This window comes from Mesoplodon densirostris, chromosome 7 (assembly GCF_025265405.1).
Source record: "Mesoplodon densirostris isolate mMesDen1 chromosome 7, mMesDen1 primary haplotype, whole genome shotgun sequence".
Taxonomy (NCBI): Eukaryota; Metazoa; Chordata; class Mammalia; order Artiodactyla; family Ziphiidae; genus Mesoplodon; species Mesoplodon densirostris.
The window spans coordinates 8267823-8287069 of NC_082667.1; the positions used below are offsets into that span (position 1 = coordinate 8267823).

At 55.7% G+C, this 19247-nt stretch overlaps 1 protein-coding gene across 7 annotated transcripts in view; it reads left to right on the top strand.

Annotated features, from left to right (window-relative positions):
• Positions 1-4347: 4347 nt before the first annotated feature.
• NRXN2 (neurexin 2) overlaps positions 4348-19247 on the top strand; it is a 99542-nt gene continuing 84642 nt past the window's right edge. For all 7 annotated transcript variants that reach the window (XM_060102825.1, XM_060102827.1, XM_060102828.1 and 4 more), the window contains exons 1-2: positions 4348-5071; positions 16869-16886. In XM_060102825.1, coding sequence (XP_059958808.1) covers positions 4348-5071; positions 16869-16886 — 742 coding nt within the window. The remainder of the gene's footprint in view (positions 5072-16868; positions 16887-19247) is intronic.

The following is a 19247-nucleotide window of genomic DNA, read 5'->3' on the forward strand; positions in this document are numbered from 1 at the left end:
GAGGGGTAAACTCCATGAGCTCTGAGGTCTGTGTCTTTCAGCCCCCAGGGCAGACTCAGAGTCTGGATTGTCTGAAGAGGGCAGTGGCCCCTGTGAAGGTTGGGTCGGAGAAGGGCGAGCTCTGTGGCCTGTGCACAGTGCAGGGTAGAAGGAAGGCCATAGATGCTGGAGTCAGCCAGCCAGCCCCTTACCTGCACTTGGGCAAATGAATCCATCATTTGAAGCTCAGAGTCCCTGTTTGTAAGCCTGGGGTGACAAAACTACCTCCTAGAACTGGAGGATATGTAAGACAGCGCATGTGGTGGTCCAGCCTGGCACCCGATGCACAGTGGGAAGCCCCAAAATTGCAGCCCAGATGCCACACTGGCACTGGCCTGGCCATGGGAAGATGGGGAGGAAGCTGTCAGCCTAGGAGGACCCAGAAAGAATCTGTGGGACAGGATACCGTGGGGGAAGAGAGTGGGTTGAGGTCCTGAGTGCAGCTGAGTCACCCCACTCCCACCCTCTCTAACTCCCATCACCGCTGGCTCAAGGCTGCAGAGCCCACCTGTGGGTAGGGCATGCTAGGGAGCTGACTGGGTGCAGAATCCCCGATTACAGGGAAGAGGTCTGTTCCCCAGAGGAGCAGTGGCCCTGGGCCAGCAGTGGCTGGCAGCGTGCACTTCACTGACATCAGTCAGCAGGCAGGATATCCCGAGGCTTCTCTGGCAATGTCCCTGCACTGGCAGTAGGCACTGGAGAAGAATCAATCTTGGGGAGCAGCACCTGGACACTGTGGGTGCAGGGGGGCTTCCACTGTACCGCATGAGCCTTGGGGAGGAGCCATGTGCAACTCCAGGGACACGGTTTACCTGATGTAATTGTGCAAGGCCATGGCCCTGGCCCACGGCGAGGAGACCTGAGGCCAGAGAGCTGCGTACCAGGACTTGAGGAAGGATGGAGCATCCTAGGTTAGCAGGAAGCCCCTGCGTCCTGGGAGGAAGGGTGCGTTGAAGGCTGGGTCAGCAGAAGCTTGGTCCTGGGGGTGGGGGGGAGTCTGAAGGGAGGGGACAGGAACGGTGAAGACAGCAGGTTTCCTGGGAACTGTAGGGTGGCGTGGGGTGGAAAGGACCCAGGTGTCCGCTTAGCTCACGCTCCTCTTGGGGCTATCTCTGCCTCGCAAGCCTGAAGCTGCCTCATTGGTCCCTGGGTCCCTGGAGAGAGGACGCAGGGAGGGCCGGGGCTTCCTCCTGGCCAGCTCTGCAGCCCCTGTGCCCCTGGCGCTGAGCTAGGCAGGCCTGTGCCGCAGAGCTGCGGGCTGTGGGGAGAATGAGTAATGAGCTCTGAGGGGCGGCAGGCCCAGACCCTGCCCCGGCCCCTCCCGGAGGCACCGCAGAAGCCCAGCCTCTGCCCTGGCAGCCGCTAGCAGGCACGTGCCTGCGCACAGCACCCCCTCCCTTGCCACACTCTTCCTCCACATCTGGGCACACAAAGACCCATAGACTCATCCCCTCCTGGACTCTTACCCACTTTGCCACTGCCGCTCCCATCCCCCAGCCAGGTAACATGCCTTCCGGCTTTTAGGACCTGGGCGTCTGCCTCCCAGCCTCTGGAGGCCGCCTCACCAGCCTTCACTCTTTCTGTCCTCTGCCAACTTCCTGAATGAGGGAGACCCTGACCCTTGGCTTTGCCGGCAGGAACCCCTCTGCCACCCTCTAGAGGGTGGGGGATGTGACTATGACAGAGGGACTGGGCTGCGGGTGGGGCAGGGGAACTAATCCCCTCCCTTTCCTGAGCTGAGGAGTGAGTGGACTGCAGCACGAAATCCTATTCCCTCTGCCAGCAGAAATCAATAGCTAATTAATTCCCTCCCCAAAATAGTGTCTGGAGGAGGGGGTGCGGGCCTTGCTCAGAGGCAAGGCCAGACTGAGACTGAGACCCTGGGTCGGGGAGGGAGGGAGGATGCCATTCTCCGGGCCTCCAGAGCCGTGCCTCTGCTGGGGGCCTCTGGCTGCTCCTTCTGAAGAAGAGGGGGAGTTTGGCCTTCCCCCCCTCAAGCCTGAGGGTCCCTCTCCCCTGCCCTGGGCTGGGGTGAGGGTGCATGCGTGTGGGGTTAAGGGCGTCAATCAGGCTGGGAGCAGGTGCTGCATTTAATTTGATTGGCTAATTAGCCCGCGCATGTTAATTATCTCTATTACCCAGTGAGGAGAGGCAGTGGCAAAGCTATATATAACTGCAACAGTGTTTGGAGAGGGAAGGGGCTGCTTGCCTGGAACGCCTCCCTCCCTGGGGCAGCCCTTGGAGGGGTGCTGGGGTAGGACACTTGAGACCCTCTTAGAGCCTGTAGGACTGGGGGTGGGCAGCAGTCAGAAGGAGCCAGATGGAAGGACCTGAGAGCTGGATTTGGAGGGTCTCTTGGAGATGGCTCCCCAAACTCTCTTTGTTGCCAGCCTCCTGAGGCCTTCTCTGCCCCGTCTTTTCTGCATACATATCACTCCAACCATCCTGCCCTCCCGTGACTCTCTGCTCACCTCCCTCACTCTGGCCTTTTAGGGGGTCCCTAGGTTTCTCTCTCCCCCTTCGTACTCCAGCTTCCTCCCAGGTAGGGAGGAACCACACCCATCCAACCTTCTCTCTCTCCAAGTCACCCCTCTTCTCTTCTTTTGGTTCACACCTCTCTGAACCACACCTGTGGCTGCCCTGCCCTTTGTCTCTTTCGTGGAGTTGCTGGAGTCAGAGCTACGTGGATCTGAGTCCCAGTTCCCTGCTGACTGGCTGTGTGACCTTGGGCAAGTCCCTAGACTTCTCTATGTGGGCTTCCCCGACGGTTAATGGGAATAATGAGACATCCCAGACTGATTAAGTAAAATGACATTTGTAAAAATGCTCAGCATCCAGGGCTTTGACAAATGCTGTTGGAATCTGGAATTTAATTTTCTCTATCTTCTCATTCCTTTTCTCCCCATCAGGCCACCTTTCTCCTCCATTACTCTTCCTTTTCATGTGATTTCTCTTCTTCCTCTCCACGCTCCCCTTCAGTCTTTCCCTGTCTCTTCCTAAACTATGGTCCTTCTCTGCTTCTCTCTCAGGCTTCTCCCCACCTCTTTCCCTTCCTCCCTCCCCAAAATAAAATCAATGCAATATTCAGGAGGGTTGTTGGATATAAATAATTACGACTCAGAGTTTAACGAGATGCAAATTCCCCTCCCTGGCGTGGGGTATAAATTGCTCTCTGACAGCCCGTTACAAGGGTAATCATTTCAGAAAGGCAATTTTATGCAAATGAGGCTGCCTGCCTCCTGGTGGCTCCCCCAGCCCTGGATGAGGAGGAGGGTGGAACTGAGGGGTGAAGAGAACCCAGGTATCAGGCGCAGGTCTCAGGCTGAAGACTGGGAGCTGGAGGTTGAGGGTGACAGACATTTAGGTTCAGGAACGACCTGGGCTGGTGAGCAGGGGGTTGGGGCCCAGGAAGGGGTGAGTGTGGTCTTGGGGCAAGTGGAGACACGGAATCAGATGCCTGTCTCTTTGCATGGATGGAGAGGGCTTGGGGTCTGGATGCCTGGGTCCTGGCTGGTTTCTCTCCCTTGCCCCCTTCCAGCCAGGTTACCCAGTGATACCATTGACAAATTGGCATTTAATTAATCCTAATGAATTATTTAGCAACTTCATTATCCAGCATCAGGAACTGATGAGAGAGCCGTGGCTGGTGGTGGGAGCCACGCACAGGGGTTGGGTGTCTCAAAGAGGAAGGGGCTGTGGTCACCAGCTGAAGGAGTCTTTAGGCCTCATCCACAGGAGCTGGCCCTGGTCCTGATGGGAGGCGGGGGTGAGGGCATCTGGGTTGGGCTCCTACTGGACTCGAAGGTGTTACCTCCCTACCTGTCTACATCTTAAACCAATAATGCCCCAGGCGAGTGTCATCTCCCACCCCCAGGGTTGAGCCCTCAGCACTCCCGTCATGGTGGTGTCTCTTGTTTTGAGACCCTCTCCAGGTCAGGTGGCTCCTCCAGTCCTAAAGGGAAACAGTTGAGCTCTTGCTGGTGTGAGGGGGGAGCCAGACACCGACACCTCCCCTCCTCCGAGCCCCTCATTAACCCTTTCCTCTCCATTTCCCCGCAGGCATCCCTCCCCCATCTTCCGTCGGAGCCCGCAGCGGGGGAGGGGCGCCTCCGCCTCCGCCTCAGTCCGTGGAAGCCGGCACCTGGGCCTCTGCTCGCCTCGCCCTGCGGCCGGGCCCATGGCACTGTGAGCCGGCGAGGGAGCCCCGCTCGGCGCGGGGGGCGCCCGGCCCCCTCCCCGCCCCATGCGCCCGCGGCTCTGAAGCCTGAGCGGGGCCGGGGGCCGGGCGGGGCCGGGGCCGCCGGAGGCATGGCGCCCGGGAACCCGTGGCGGCCGCCGTCGCTGCCGCTGCTGCTGCTGCTGACGCTGGCGGCGGGTGCGGGCGGCCTGGAGTTCGGCGGCGGCCCGGGGCAGTGGGCGCGCTACGCGCGCTGGGCCGGAGCGGCGAGCAGCGGCGAGCTCAGCTTCAGCCTGCGCACCAACGCTACTCGCGCGCTGCTGCTCTACCTGGACGACGGCGGCGACTGCGACTTCCTGGAGCTGCTGCTGGTGGAAGGGCGCCTGCGGCTGCGCTTCACGCTCTCGTGCGCCGAGCCCGCCACGCTGCAGCTGGACACGCTGGTGGCCGACGACCGCTGGCACATGGTGCTGCTGACCCGCGACGCGCGCCGCACGGCCCTGGCGGTGGACGGCGAGGCCCGCGCCGCCGAGGTGCGCTCGAAGCGGCGCGAGATGCAGGTGGCCAGCGACCTGTTCGTGGGAGGCATCCCACCCGACGTGCGACTCTCGGCGCTCACGCTCAGCACCGTCAAGTACGAGCCACCCTTCAGCGGCCTCCTGGCCAACCTGAAGCTGGGCGAGCGGCCCCCCGCGCTGCTGGGCAGCCAGGGCCTGCGCGGCGCCGCAGCCGACCCGCTGTGCGCGCCAGCGCGCAACCCCTGTGCCAACGGCGGCCTCTGCACCGTGCTGGCTCCCGGCGAGGTGGGCTGCGACTGCAGCCACACGGGCTTCGGCGGCAAGTTCTGCAGCGAAGGTGAGCCTGGGGGGAGCCGCAGCTAGGTGCCTGGGCGCGGAGTGAGGGGCGGGAGAGTTGTCTGGGCCTGTAGGGGCGCCTGCGGCCCGCGGGCTCAGGCACGGGGGCGAGTGAGTGTGTACCAGCACGCGAGTTGGGAGGGGCGTGTGAGGACGCCTGTCCCGAAGAGAGGGCGCGCACGGTCAGCCAGTGAGCTGCAGGAGCTGAGGGGTGCTGAGGTTTGGCGTGGGCGTGGCCGGCCCGCGGGTCCCTTGTGGGCGCGGCCAGTGTGGGCGCGGCCTCGTGAGCCCATCCAGTGCCCCTCTCCCTGTCCCCTAGTGAAGGTCCTGTGGCGACCTGTGGGTAGGGCTGTGTAGTCAGGTCCAACTAGCGAGAGGGTGAGGGCCAGCCCTTGAGGGCGTGTGGATCGGGTGGGTGACTGACTGTGAGGCGCCCGTGAGGGCTGGTGGATGTGATCTGTGTGGGCGGGGCCTATGTGATGCAGTGGGTGGGGCCTTGTGGGCGGGGACGGTGGGAGTCCTGTGAAGGAGTCCTGAAGACGGTGTGTGGGGCTTGTACCGCTGGGAGCTGTGTAGGGCTGTGAAGGAGAGGGTCAGCACGGGGTGGGCGGGGCCTGCGTGGGCCGTGGGTGGGGTCGGTGTGGGCGGGGCCTAGGAGGCGGGCGCGTGGTCGGCCCAGGAGGGCGGGGTCGCAGTCTGAGGGTCAGCGCGTGGGTGGGAAGTACTGTCTGAGAGGCCGGCCCTGGACCAGAGGATGAGGGCCCCGGATGGAGGGCGGTGGGCGCGGCGAGAAGGCCAGGGCGGCGCGTACGAGGGCGGATGAGGGCGAGTGGGGTTCGCCAGGGTGACCGCACGCGCCAGGAGGGCGGGAACCGAGTGTTTTGAGAGTGAAGGAAGCCCGAGGGACAGGGTGGCTGAGGCCTCTCAGGCTCGTGACTAGAGTTGCTGGTTTTGTTGACGGGCAAAAAAAATGGCTGGTCGTCTCTCCCGGGTGAGAAACTGGAAGTGGAGGCCTCTGTTTAAAACACTGGAGCCCTTGCGAGCGTGGGGTGTGGAAGGGTGACTGGAGGGCTGGAGAGGGGTGGTGAGGACTCTGGAATATGGAATTGGATGTGGAATTGGGACTTGAAAAGGAGGTTAAGGGAGGGAGAGGTTCCGCAGGCTCCCGGGCTGCAGGAGGCTGCAGTGGGCGAAGTGAGGGGACAAGGTCGAGGGTGGCGCCAGGCCTGGGGTGGGCTGTGATTTTAGAGGGGGTGGGGGAAGGAGGGATTTCGAGGCCCCTGTTGTACTTTGGTCTGGCTGGGGAGTCGGGGAGAGGTTCCCCATCAGTTTGGGGACGGGGCACGTGCATCTCCTGGTCTGTGGCAGCCGTTTTCTAGCAGATGTGTGCAGACAGATGGAGCGTTCTGCTCCCCCGGCACCTCTAGAAGCTGGAGTACTTAGCAGTTGCGTGTGTATCTGCCCTCAAGAGGTAGGGTCTTTGAGGAGTGTGTGTGCCCACAGACCAGCACGGCCCTTGGACTGCTTTGGGGATGGTGTCCTACTGGCTGGGACCTGCCTACAGCCATGGGAGGGGCCACATCTGCAGGTGTGGCTCTGGGCTTGGGAAGTCTGTGTTTTGATTATGTATCTGCAGTTGTGGTAGAGAAATATATAATGAAGGTTTTGGATGGCTCTTGGGAGTTGTTTGTACAGGGTTCGGTGATGTATCTTCAGGAACTATGTGTATTAAGTTAATCTGACACCTTCTCACCTTTTCTCCAGGGAGTGCAGGTGCTCCCTAAACTGTGAAATTGTGTGTCTGTGCGTGTTTGCTTGCACACAGTGGTGCGTGAGTCTGGCAGTGTGTATGTTACGTGTGAATGGTCTGTTTGAAAAGTAGTGTTTGCAAATAGAAGTCCTGTGCCTAGTAGAGTGAGTAGTACACAAGTGTAAGGGTGCGGGTGCTTGTGTAGGTATCCACGTGCGTGCATTTTCATGTGAGACCTCAGTAAGACACCTGGACTTTATGAGGAATCTTTCATGACCTTTAACTTGATTCTCTGGTCCCTGTGACCCCTCCCCTCCAAGCCTTCCTAAGAAAACAGGATGAACCACCCTCCTAACTTGATGGAAGGGAAATTTGAGCTACAGAGAGGCTACTGGTCCATGGTCTCACTGTGGCAGAATTGGCCTGGGTGTATGAAAAATGCAGCCAGAGGCCCCCGGGTCAACCAGAGCCCCCCTTGGTCTACCAGAGCCTTTGTATTAATTCCCTGAAAGGATTCATCGGCCAGAGGCTCCCAGTAAGCCATACAAGATGTGTGCTTCTGGACGCACATTGTGTGGTTTTGTGTCTGAGATGTGTTTGGGTCCCTGTGCATGACAGGGATGGTTGTATCATGTGTATATGTGCTTGATGTGTATCAGTTGAATGTTTGCGGCAGCTGTGTTGGAGCTATGAGAGGCAGTTGCGTATCTGACCCACTGTGTGTGTGTGTGTATGTGTGTGTGTGTGTGTGTGTGTGACATCTGTGGAAGGAGTTGTGCTTTGTCTATGATAAAAAGGGAGGGATATTCACCTCTGAGTTCCCTGCACCTAATGTAGTACCTGGCACTTTGTGGGTGTTTGATAAAGATCTGTGGAATGACTGAAGAGATATTAACAAGTATTTGATAGAATAAAGGCTTGGGGTAAGGCTGTATGTGTATAGGAAACGATGTATGTGTGTATTTTCAGATATATGTTGTAGGTGGCCATGGTGGTTATAAACACTGATTACATCTGGCGATGACAGGCACAGTGACAACTCTACTGATTCTCCTCCCCACCCATGACCTCATTCCCTCCCCTTATATTTGTTCCTTATTTCCTGGGCAGCTTTTGTAATATCCTGTGCTCATTACACTTCGTCTAGTACATTCCCATCCAGCCAGGGAGGACAGGAATGAGCTTCCACCCTTGGGTGTTGGGGTTAGGGTTGGAAGAATTTTTTTTTTTCTTTTTTTTTTGTGGTACGCGGGCCTCTCACTGCTGTGGCCTCTCCCGTTGCGGAGCACAGGCTCCGGACGCGCAGGCTTAGTGGTCATGGCTCACGGGCCCCGCCGCTCGCGGCATGTGGGATCTTCCCGGACCGGGGCACAAACCCGTGTCCCCTGCATCGGCAGGCGGACTCCCAACCACTGCGCCACCAGGGAAGCCCTGAGATTGGGGACACTTTTGAAAGTCAGTAATTCACAGTACCCCTTCCAAATAGTAGTTATTTTTATATCTGTTTATTGTGAAAACATGACTCAAGGCTACTATGAATTCAGGAAAGCTTTTAGATGGCTTTGATGTTATATTTGCCATTGTGGTTAATCAAATATACATTAGGAAAAATAGTTTTAGCTTTATATGCAAGACATGCCAATCTGCCTTCAGATATTTGGCGTGCATATGGATTTGTGGATCCTTTGGACCACGCCCCCCGACCCCCGACTCTGCCCTGCCAATGCCTTCCTGGGTCTGGGCCTACCCGCTGACTGAGAACCTCCATGCTAGGTAATTTGTTTCTTTTCTCTGGGGCTCTGGCCACAGGTGACTGAAGACAGAGCTAAGTATGAGTCACTGAGTGTGTGTACTACTGCTGATTGTCTGCCAAAGTGGGCATCAAGTAGACTGGGATTTTGCATTGGTTTACATGTGAACTCCGCCTCATGTTACTCATGTGTGGGGAGAAAGGGCTGAAAAGTGATCAAGGAAGAAGAGTGTACAGGTGTGTGTGGAATACCTCGAGTGGAGTGGGGATGTAGATGTATACGATGGAATGTCAGGTGCGTACCTCGCTTTGGGGAGAAATGAAATCAGTGGTAATACGTGTGTTGGCAGGGAGATAGACGCATGGGTCTCATATTTTGTAGGTTTGTTGGCAATTTAATTCAACAGATTGTTGTCAAGTCCTCCTTGGTGATAAGCCTTGTGTTGGGGGCTGAAGGTGAGTCAGACATGAAGAAGACACTGCTCAGGGAGTTGCCTGATTAATTGGGGAAGCAGATAAAAAAGCAGTCCAGGGTGTGGTTAAGAGCACAGATGCTGTAGTCTGGCTGTCTGGGCAGTGACTTTGGACTTAAGCCCTCTCTGCCCTGGTTTCCTTATCTGTAAAATGGGGACAGTAATAGTACCTACGTTACAGAGTTGTTTTGGAAATTAAATTGGCTAATTCATATAAAGTGCTTAGAATAGTTCCCAGCACATAGAAGGTGCTCAATAAATAATAACAAAAGAACAGCATGGCATATGCAGTGAGATGCAAAGAGATGCAGTGAGGCAGTGTAGCTTAGTGATTAAAGCATAGTCTTCTGAGGCTCAGATCTGAGTTTAAATCTGATTTCTCTACTCACTCAGCCTGTGAGTCAGATGAGTACTAACCTTCAGACTAATTTTTCCTGACCTGTAAAATGGGGATAAGCATGCTTATCTCACAGGTTTGTTTTGGGAATGAAATGAGTGTCTGGTACATAATTAGTGGTGTAAATGGTAGTTGTCATTATAAGCAGAGTGCTCTTGGGGTTTTGAAGACGGGGTGAATTTACAAGTCAGGGGTTAATAACAAAAGGCATACTATTGAAGACTGGCCTTGAATGTTGATCGGTAAACTTGGTGTGGGGAGGTTACACTACGCAATGGAACTAGTGAGGACAAAGGCGTGGAAGGGGGAAATGTACATCATGTCCTTAGAGGGGCACCAAGGAGTACAGGGAAAACAGTGGAATCTATAGCAGGAGAAGCAGGATGAGGCCAGGTCTTGGAGTTTTTCTTTTTTGGGGGCGTGCCGTGAGGCTTGTGGGATCTTAGTTCCTCAACTGGGGATCGAACCTGGGTCCCTGGCAGTGAAAGCACTGAGTTATAACCAGTGGACCACCAGAGAATTCCTCAGGTCTTGGAATTTTGACTTAAATCATTCACCTAACATTTATTGGATGCTGTGTATAGAGTATTGGTAAATGGAGCCGCAAAAGAATTTTGAGCAGGCACGTGAGTAAGAAGAACTGTGTTTTGGAAGCTGGGAGTGAAGGGTAGAATGGAATACGGAGGGCAGAGTCATGCGGTGGAGGATCAGTGGGAGATGGTTCAGGAAAGGGATATTGGGGCCCTGACCCTCGGCTGTCTTGGGGACTGGCAGGGAATGGTGGCGGCGGCAGTGGGGGCAGTAGCAGCAGCAGTGGCTGAGAGCTGTTGCTGAGACCGAAGCTGTAGGACTCTGCCTTTCGCACGTGGAGGGGCAGAGGTGATGAGGTTTCAGGTTTGCCTGCTCGGAAGGATGGCGGTGGGAGTTGCGGGAGGGAGAAGTTGCGGGGGGCAGGTTTGAGCCACAGGTCATGCACCTGTCTTGGTGTTCCTGGACAGAGGAATCCAGACAGTTGGAAGTGTGAGAGCAGAGCTTTGAGTTGAAGATGGGGCTGCAGGTAGAGACCTGGGAGCCACGTGTGTGGAGAGAGAGTATTTGAAGCTTTGGGGTCAGATGAAGTGGCCAAGGAGAAGGTGAAGAGACTTCAGGGGGGCTCATTTGGGAGGAGGAGGGAGAGGAGTGGCTGCAGACTCAGGGAAGGAGCAGTTAGAACAAAAAGTAAATCGGATACACAGTCAAGGGAGGAGAGAGCGGGGCCTCACAGCTAGTGGGCATTTGCTGGGTGCCTTGAAGGCATGACCACCCCGTGAGATGTAAGAGCTGGGATCTGAACCGAGCTGACTCCGGGGCCCCCCACCTTCTCCATGCTGCCTCCGAAAAGGAGAGTCAGTCAGTCAGCTGTGTCCGTGGATGACCTGCATTTGGCTTACTGGAGGTGCCTAGGGACAGCGTTTCATTAGAAACCAGCAACCACCCCAGATTCCTTGGGCCACAGCTTCTCCTTTCAGCCACTGTGTGATGAGGGTGTTCCTGTATTTGTCGTCCCAGCAGTGAGAGAGGGCAGTGGAAATCGATCAGGAAACTCACAGGCTTCCGGAGCCCGCGGGGAGGAACTCACCCTGGAAAGTGGGGGCATTATCCCAAAAATACACAGCTCACTAGCATTTACAACATTTCAGATGGAAATCTTTTAAAACTATGTTGCACACCTCTCTGCCTCCCTAAGCATATTTGGAATGTGATTTAACCTTTTCTGGGTGACTCAGGATGTCGCTATTCCCCTCAGGTATTGCACCGGACTGTCACACAGTGGTTCCTTTGTTGAGGTTTGTCCCTGGCTGAAATGATGCCTGACTTTTGAGTTCTTATGTTAGCTTTTTCTAGTTTTTCCACCTCTGCCCTGAGGAGGAGTTGTCAGGTAACAATCCATATCCCTCTCTCTCTCTCTCTATTTGTGAACTTGGGAAATCAGCATTCCCAGCATGTTAGAATTGTATGTTGCTAAGAGGGAGTGGATTCTGGATTGGGTCTGAGAGGCTCTCCTATGAGAAAATAACAGGTTTTTTTTTTTTTTTTTTTGCAGTACGCGGGCCTCTCACTGTTGTGGCCTCTCCCGTTGCGGAGCACAGGCTCCGGATGCGCAGGCCCAGCGGCCATGGCTCACGGGCCCAGCCGCTCCGCGGCATGTGGGGTCTTCCCGGACCGGGGCACGAACCCATGTCCCCTGCATCGGCAGGCGGACGCTCAACCACTGTGCCACCAGGGAAGCCCCCAAAATAACAGTTTTTTAATGCATAACTGTTATCATGTCAGTTTTGGCTGCTCAGAACTGTTTCTTTGGTTCTGGTCTTCATCCCTGTCCTTGATAATGAATCTGCTGGAATCCCCTGTTCATGTTGGCCAAGACAATGCCATTTATGCCCTCGGGGGAGGCACTCAAGACCTGTGTGTATGAAAGTTGAGTAAATCAAGTCACATATGTGGACTCACTCTGTCAGCTCTAACATCTCATACCTGTGGTCCTGACAGTTGCTGCTGTTGGAAACGGCTCTAGGCAGAATGGGATGGACAGCTCGAGAGAGAGCTGTGCAGAGAGCGACTGCTGTAGATCCCAGAGATGAGATAGATGCTCCCAAGGAAAGCCTCCTGTGGCAGAAGGGTTAAGAGCATGGGCTGACGGGTTTAATCCCGGCTTTCCTACTTGCTAGCTGTGTGAACTTGGACAGTTTGCTGAATTGCATTGTTCTTCAATGTCCTACTCTGTAAAATGGAGGTCATGTGTTGTTGTAGGACTAAATGAGTTAATACATGGAAATCCTTTACAATGTGCCAGGCACTATTCTAAGTGATCAATAAATGCTACTATTATTATTAACCCTTGTGGTCAGAGAAGGCTTCAAGGAGGAGGTGGGACTTGGCTATAGATCTTGAAGGATGACTGAGTGAGATTTGTGGAGGTAAAGGAAAGACCAGGGTTTCCCCGCCAGGAAAATGGTCTAAATGAGGAGTCCAGAGGGTGTGAGTTGAGTGTATCAGACCAAGGTGGTTGTGCTTTATGGGAAATAAAATCAGAACTGTAGATTAAAGCCAGCTTCTAGAAGTCCTGAACTTCAGGCCAAGAATGCAGCCCATCGAGGGCTTCCCTGGTGACGCAGTGGTTGAGAGTCCGCCTGCCGATGCAGGGGACACGGGTTCGTGCCCCGGTCCGGGAAGATCCCACATGCCGCGGAGCGGCTGGGCCCGTGAGCCATGGCCGCTGAGCCTGCGTGTCCGGAGCCTGTGCTCCGCAATGGGAGAGGCCACAACAGTGAGAGGCCTGCGTACCGCAAAAAAAAAAAAAAAGAATGCAGCCCATTGAAACTTTTAAAGCCAGACAGATTTGGTTCAGATTTTGACTCTGTCCGTCACCACCAGTGTGACCTTGGGTAAGTTTCTTCCACTTTCTGAGCCTTGATTTCCCCGTCTTTACAAGGGAGTAATAGTAGTATCTGTTGATGAGGTAGCACGGAAACGAGGCACGGAAAGAGCCAGGCACGTTTGAAGTGCTGGGTAAGTGAGAAGTGTTCACTTCTTATTTTTTATTCATTCAACAAACACAGGCATGCCTTTTTCTGAGCCAGGAACTGTGTAAGCAGCTGGATATAGAGAGATGAATGAGACGTTGTCCTTCCTCTTGGAGATCTCACAGTCCAGCCAGGAAGCAGACGTGGAAACACAATCGCAATAGAGATGCGATAAGTGAAATAACAACCCGAGCTACATATCGAGAACTGGCACAAAAGAAGGATGGCTAGGAGGTCAGTTCAGAACACAGACCAGTGTATACTGACTTGGTCTGAAAGCGGGAGTCGACTTTCTCAGGCAGCTGAGGGTGAGAGGAATGAGGATGGAGAAGGGTGTTTCAAGCCGAGGGAATAGTATGTGCAGAGACGCGGCGTATTAGGGAAAGGGGGAGAAATTGGGTGTGACTGAAGCCCGGACTGCCGCAGGAAAGGAGGTTGGAGGGAGGCATGGTCAAACCCAAAGGGACTTATCCTGAGAAGATTGGACTTGATCCTGTAGGCCCTGGGAAGCCTTGAAGAGTTCTAAGCAGGGTTGTGACTCAGTTGGACCACTTTGGTGGTGCTTGGACTGTGACTTGCAGGATAAGAAGACTGGCTGTAGGGGGAGATCCTTTAAGAGGCTTATTAATGTTCCGAGGAGAGGACCTGATGAGGGTCTGGCCTTGGGGCTTTGCTGATGGTGATGGAGGGATGAAAAGTGTTTCTAGGAGTCGAGTCGAGCTTTTAGAGTTTTACAAGTTGGAACTGATAGGACCTGGTGATTGGTGTGAAAAAAAAAAGAGCAAGGCTGATTTCTGGGTGTCTGACCTGATCCAGGAGTGCAGGCAGGAGGAACGGGCTTACAGGGGCGAGGGTTTTGAGGTGCATCTTGGACATGAGGACATTCAGCCCGTGAGACACTCAGGTCAGGCTTCTCTGAAGGCAGATCAGGAGCACAGAAGAGAGGTTTGTACCCAAGCTACTGAAAAGTTCTGACCGTGTGTGTGTGCATGTGCATGTGTGTTGATCATGGCAGTACTTGTCAGGTGTATCTGGTACATGTGCCCAAGAACGAGGCTGGGCATGGGCTGGGGGACCAAACAGCAGGAGGCTAATGAAGGAAACCGGGGGTCAGGGGTGAGCGTGGGGGCTCTGATGACCTAGGAGCACAGTGGACAAAGGCAGAGGTGATTTTGCGCTCCTGGGCAAGCGTCCTTTTCTTTGCAAAGGAGGTAGGTAACACACCAAGCTTGTGAGGGCTGCTGGGGAGCTGATGCGGACAACGCACATTGAGGGTCTGTACGGTGTCTGGCAAGTGGCTAACTCTTGGCCTCTCTGGAGCCTGACAGAGTGTGGGGCACATGCTGGGTGTTCAAGAAGCGCTGGTTGAAAGCAGTGCCTTTGCTGAAGGCAGGGAAACGGGAGTTTTGTTGCAGCGGGTGGAGATGTCAAATGCGGCTTTAGTGGTGGACTGGGTGTCAGGAGCTGAGTGATTGCAGAGCGCGTGGCTGGGGGTGCAGGACTGGCCCCCAGGGAAGAGGCCAGGGATGAAAATACAGGTTTGGGGGTCCCTTAGCCACGAAAGTGCACTCTCATGGAGGAGTGCGGGAGAAGAGAGAGGAGTGTGGAGGGCCCGGGGCTGAGCCTGGAGGGGCCCGTGATGGCAGGTGAGGGGCACAGATGAATCAGCAGAAAGCGAAAGGCAGCCGAAAAAGAGAGGCCCGTGAGTCCACAGGGGCCCCTCTGCGAAGCCAGGAGAGGGGAGACTCATGCAGGCAGCAGGCTGTACTTGGTCGTCTGACCTTCCTGAGCATAGCACGACCCACATTTGTGGCAGGTGGGAATAGGGTTTGAAATCCGCGCCATGTCGGGTGATGTGCCTCCTTGTTTGTGCAGGAGCTGGAGAGATGAGTGTGCTGACCGACCAGGGCCCCAGCACACTGAGACAAAGAGATCCGGACACAGGGCTGCTCTCGGGAGCCCAAGGGTTTTCCCGAGGGTCCCTTCCTAGCCAGCTCCCCTCCCCACCATAAATGTCACGTGATTCAGTTTATTTAAGGAAATCATTGTATACATGGCTTTTGGGGGATGCAGCTGTCAGGTAAAAGAAGCTCTGTGTTGTATAGAAGTGTGTTTGTAACACACGTGGATATGTAAAGGCTTGTGTGTGTAGGTTTAGAAAACAGGAGACCGATAGATGGATAGATAACAAAAGGGGGCTGTGTTCCTCCTGGGGGGTGTGTCTCTAGCCCCTGGAGGGAGTGTGGGGTGGTGTAGTGTGTGCATCTCATATTATGTATTAGGTCACAGCGTGCGTATTGATTCTGCATTCAGCCTGTGTGTGTGTATTGTGGGTGTGCTATAAGGTGTGACAAATGACAGTGTGTGTTTCTGGAGTTTAGCTAACCCCCTAAGAGCAGATGAGAAGAGAACACAAAGTGAGGCTGGAGGTAGGAGATGGTGTGTGCACACGGGCATGAGTGTGTCCTGAAGAGCTGTTTGTGTGTACACGTGTGTATCCCGGGTCCACATACGTGTGCTTGCGTGCGTGTGTGTTTGCCCAATTGGTCTGTTTGTTTGTAGGTTGTGCTGTTCCTTTTCCTCCTTTTCCCCCTGTTGCCTCCTCTAAAGGCTCCCCGTAGGTGGGCAGGTCAGAAATGTTTGCAGAGGGGCCTTCTTGGCCCTCTTATAGAGCAGGCCGGAGCCCAGCCTGCTTGAGCTTAGTTGAAGGAACCCTCTCTCCTACCTTCCTTCCTTCTTTCTTTTTTTTTTTTTTTTCTTTTTGCGGTATGCGGGCCTCTCACTGTTGTGGCCTCTCCCGTTGCGGAGCACAGGCTCCGGATGCGCAGGCCCAGCGGCCATGGCTCACGGGCCCAGCCGCTCCGCGGCATGTGGGATCCTCCCAGACCGGGGCACGAACCCGTATCCCCTGCATCGGCAGGCGGACTCTTAACCACTGCGCCACCAGGGAGGCCCCCTTCCTTCTTTCTTGATCTCTTTGGTGAGCCCCAGGGACAGGCCCAGGCAGGCCCCTGAGAGGTGAGGGCTGACTGCCCAAAGGCTGTGGCACGACAGAGGGATGGGCCCAGTCTGGCCCCCTGAAGTGGCCCGTCTGGCCTGGGGACCCTTTGCCACACCCAGCTGTTGAGAAGGCATTTATCCCAGAATCACAGAACCAGAGCCAGAAGGGTCCTTAGAGGAGCTCTAGTCCACCCGTCTCATTTTTGCAGAGGAAGTAATGGGGGCTCAGAGAGACTGGGCGACTGTGATGGGAGTCACACGGCACTCTGAGGCAGAAGCTGTGTTTTCTGAGTACGCAGACTTTTCTCCCCCGACAGGGTGGCGGTGGGGAGTGCTTGGGCCCGAGTGTGCAAGGCTTCAGGTGTGAGTCGTGTGAGAGATTATGCATGTCTCTGCATCATCAAGTGCCTATGTGTGTCATTGTGTCACTGAGGGTGAGCCCGGCGTGAGCGTGTCCCCATCTGTCTCTGAGACGCCATGGAGTGCGGGGGTGGGGGGAGCGTGCTGGGGGAGTCTGGGCGCCTGACTGCTGCTCCTGGCTCTGCCTCTGATTTCCCATGTGACCTTGAGCGGTTACCTCCCTGTCCTGGGCCTCAGTTTCCTGAAGTGTAACTTGAGGCTCATGTCCCCTTGGACTGTGTGACCCTGTGTGTGAGGCTCTGACTCAGGGAACAGCTTGGTCTCTGTCTCATCCCCACAGGGCCTTCCTGGTTGGGTGACTTGGGTCCGGGCCTGGGGGTGCTAGGGGACCTTGGGCCCACCTTCCATCACTCCCCCCAGAGCCCTGTCCTTGGTACCCTCGCTAACTGTCCTCCTTTGTTTCTCTCTTTCTGCATCCCGCTTCCTGAACCTCGCCGGCCTGTAGAGGAGCATCCCATGGAAGGTGAGTGGTACCTCTCGGTCGCTGGGGTGGCAGATCAATTGCCAGGGGGGGCCTGGTGGTTCCCTCCCCCGCCCATGTGTGGGGCCCCCGGGGAAGGATGTCTGGATGTCCTCTTGGCTGCCTCGGCCCACCTCTCACCTGGTCCCTCTTTCTGGTTTGCTGGGGAGAACTGCCTGGTAGAGGCCATCCCTGCATTGCCTGTCTTCAGCACATCTGCCCACTGGCCTTTCTTCTTTCCTGGGAGGAGACCAGACTGGGGGTGGAGCTGGAGGGATGGGGCTGGAGCCTTCAGAAGTGTCCAGAAATGATTGAGGAGATGTGTTTTTGCCCAGCCCAGCTGAGGAAGCTTAGAAAGGCCACGCTGCCAAGGGATGGGGTGTGGTCGGGGTTGGTGCTTGGGTGGAATCCGCTCCGGGGTCTGAAGAGTGCAGGCAGAGGCGGGGGGGTCGGGTCCCTGGGTCAGGGGATGTGGGCTGGGTGGCAGCTTCTCCTCTTTGACACACTTGTAGTCCCCTGTCCCCTGTCCCACGGGCTGGCCTAGGTAGGTAGGGGTGGTCTGCTTCTTCCTTCAGCCCAGGCCCGGGGAAGGGTGGGGAACGTGCCTCGCTTCGGGGTCTCTCTGTCCATTCTTTCCCTGTCTTGTGCTTCATTTGCCTTCTCTCTCTTTCTGGTTTTTGTCTTTGCCTCTCCTTTTCTCCAGGGTTCTGTCCCTGGACCTCTCTCTTTGTTTCCGTCCTTCCCCAGGCTCTCTCTGTGTTCCTGTCTGAACCTTCTCTCACCATGCTTTTCCCTGTTTCTTTTCCTTCTTTGAGGTGGACCACGTCAGGGAGGGAAGACGGGGCTGAATGGTCCAGGCTTGACAGCTGGGCTGCAGGGGAGCTCATGTGGCCTGCACAGGGCGGGCACGCAGCGGGCTGGGAGGGAGATAGGACCCCAGTCACCAAACCTGCCCCACACTTTCTTCTTGGAATAGCGGGTGTGGGAAGCATGTGCTCAGTCCCAGGCTGGGAGCTCCCCGGGCCTGGCCCTGCCCTGGATGCAGGAGTCCGGAGAAGGAAAGAAGGGGCTGGAATCCACTTTCCCTGGGGGTGTCCATGGTTTGGCTTGTCTCTCTCTCCAATGTCCCTTCTCCTTGGGTGTCCTCAGGTCTCCCGATCCCTGTGGGCAGGCACCCGTGTGTGTGTGTGTGTGTGTGTGTGTGTGTGTGTGTGTGTGTGAATCTGCATGCACACTGTTCACGCAGCTCTGCTGCTCTGTTGTGTCTGGGTGTCTTTGTGCACGTCTGTACACGTATGCCTGTGTACATGTGTCTGAGTGTGTGTGGAGGTATGTGCCCCTCCAGCACCGTGTCTTCTGTGGCATGGCCCACATCTCCGTGTGCCTCTGTAGGAGCGTCTGCATCTGTGTCTGCATCTGTCCTGTCTGTGTCTGCCTCTCCGTGCGTCAGTGTTTACCCCTGTGCGTGTGTGAGAGTCTGCGTGTCTGTGTGGACGCAGCCTTCTGAGGGCTGGAGATAAGATTTAGTGCTGATGTGACTTTTACTTGCTCTTGATGTCATGTCTCCTCCGGAACAAAGGGAGAGATGGAGGAGAAAGAGAGGGGAAAAGGGTGGAGGAAAGGGGCTCGGGGGGAGGGAACAGGGGGCAGACAGACAAGAGGAAGGAGAGGGGGTAAGTAGAGGCGGGAAGAGGAAGGACACAGTGGAGGGCGGGGCAGAAAGGGGAGAAATGGGGAGGGGGAAAAGGCCAGCCCAGGAGAAGAAAAACCGGAGGGCTGCTGTGGGGAGGAACAAGGACACAGGTCTTCTCCAAACAAGTAGAGTCGTAGAACAGAGGGACAAGATGGGAAGCTGGGCTTTGGGGACAAGTGGGGAATGAGACCACTTAGTCATCTCTTGGGGGCGCCATGGTGGCCTGCTGGTCTGGATGTGGCCCTTCATGTGCTTGCAGGTCAGTGGCTGTGCAGGGGTGTGTGTCTGAGGCTGTGTGTGTGTGTGTGTGTGTGTGTGTATACACACCCAGGGATGTGATGCATCTGTGTGTCTCTGTGTCTTGGCTGCTTGTGTGTCTCACAGTCTTGTCCCCTATAACCCTCTTCCTTCTTTCGATGTTGGTCCTCCCTGGGGTTTTGTCAGGAGAGTAAGGGGGCTGGCCTTTTCCCCCTCCCCATTTCTCCCCTTTCTGCCCCTCCCTCCACTGTGTGAGACTGAGAGTGGGGAGGTGGGTCTGGTAGGTGGTGGCTTCACAGGGGGTGGGCTGGGGGACTCCTTGGTGGCATTACGCTCTGGACTCTGCAGGTCCCTCTTCAGGTCTCTGAGTCCTCCGTGCCTTCACCCTCTTGTCTGGTCTTTCGAAGCTGTGC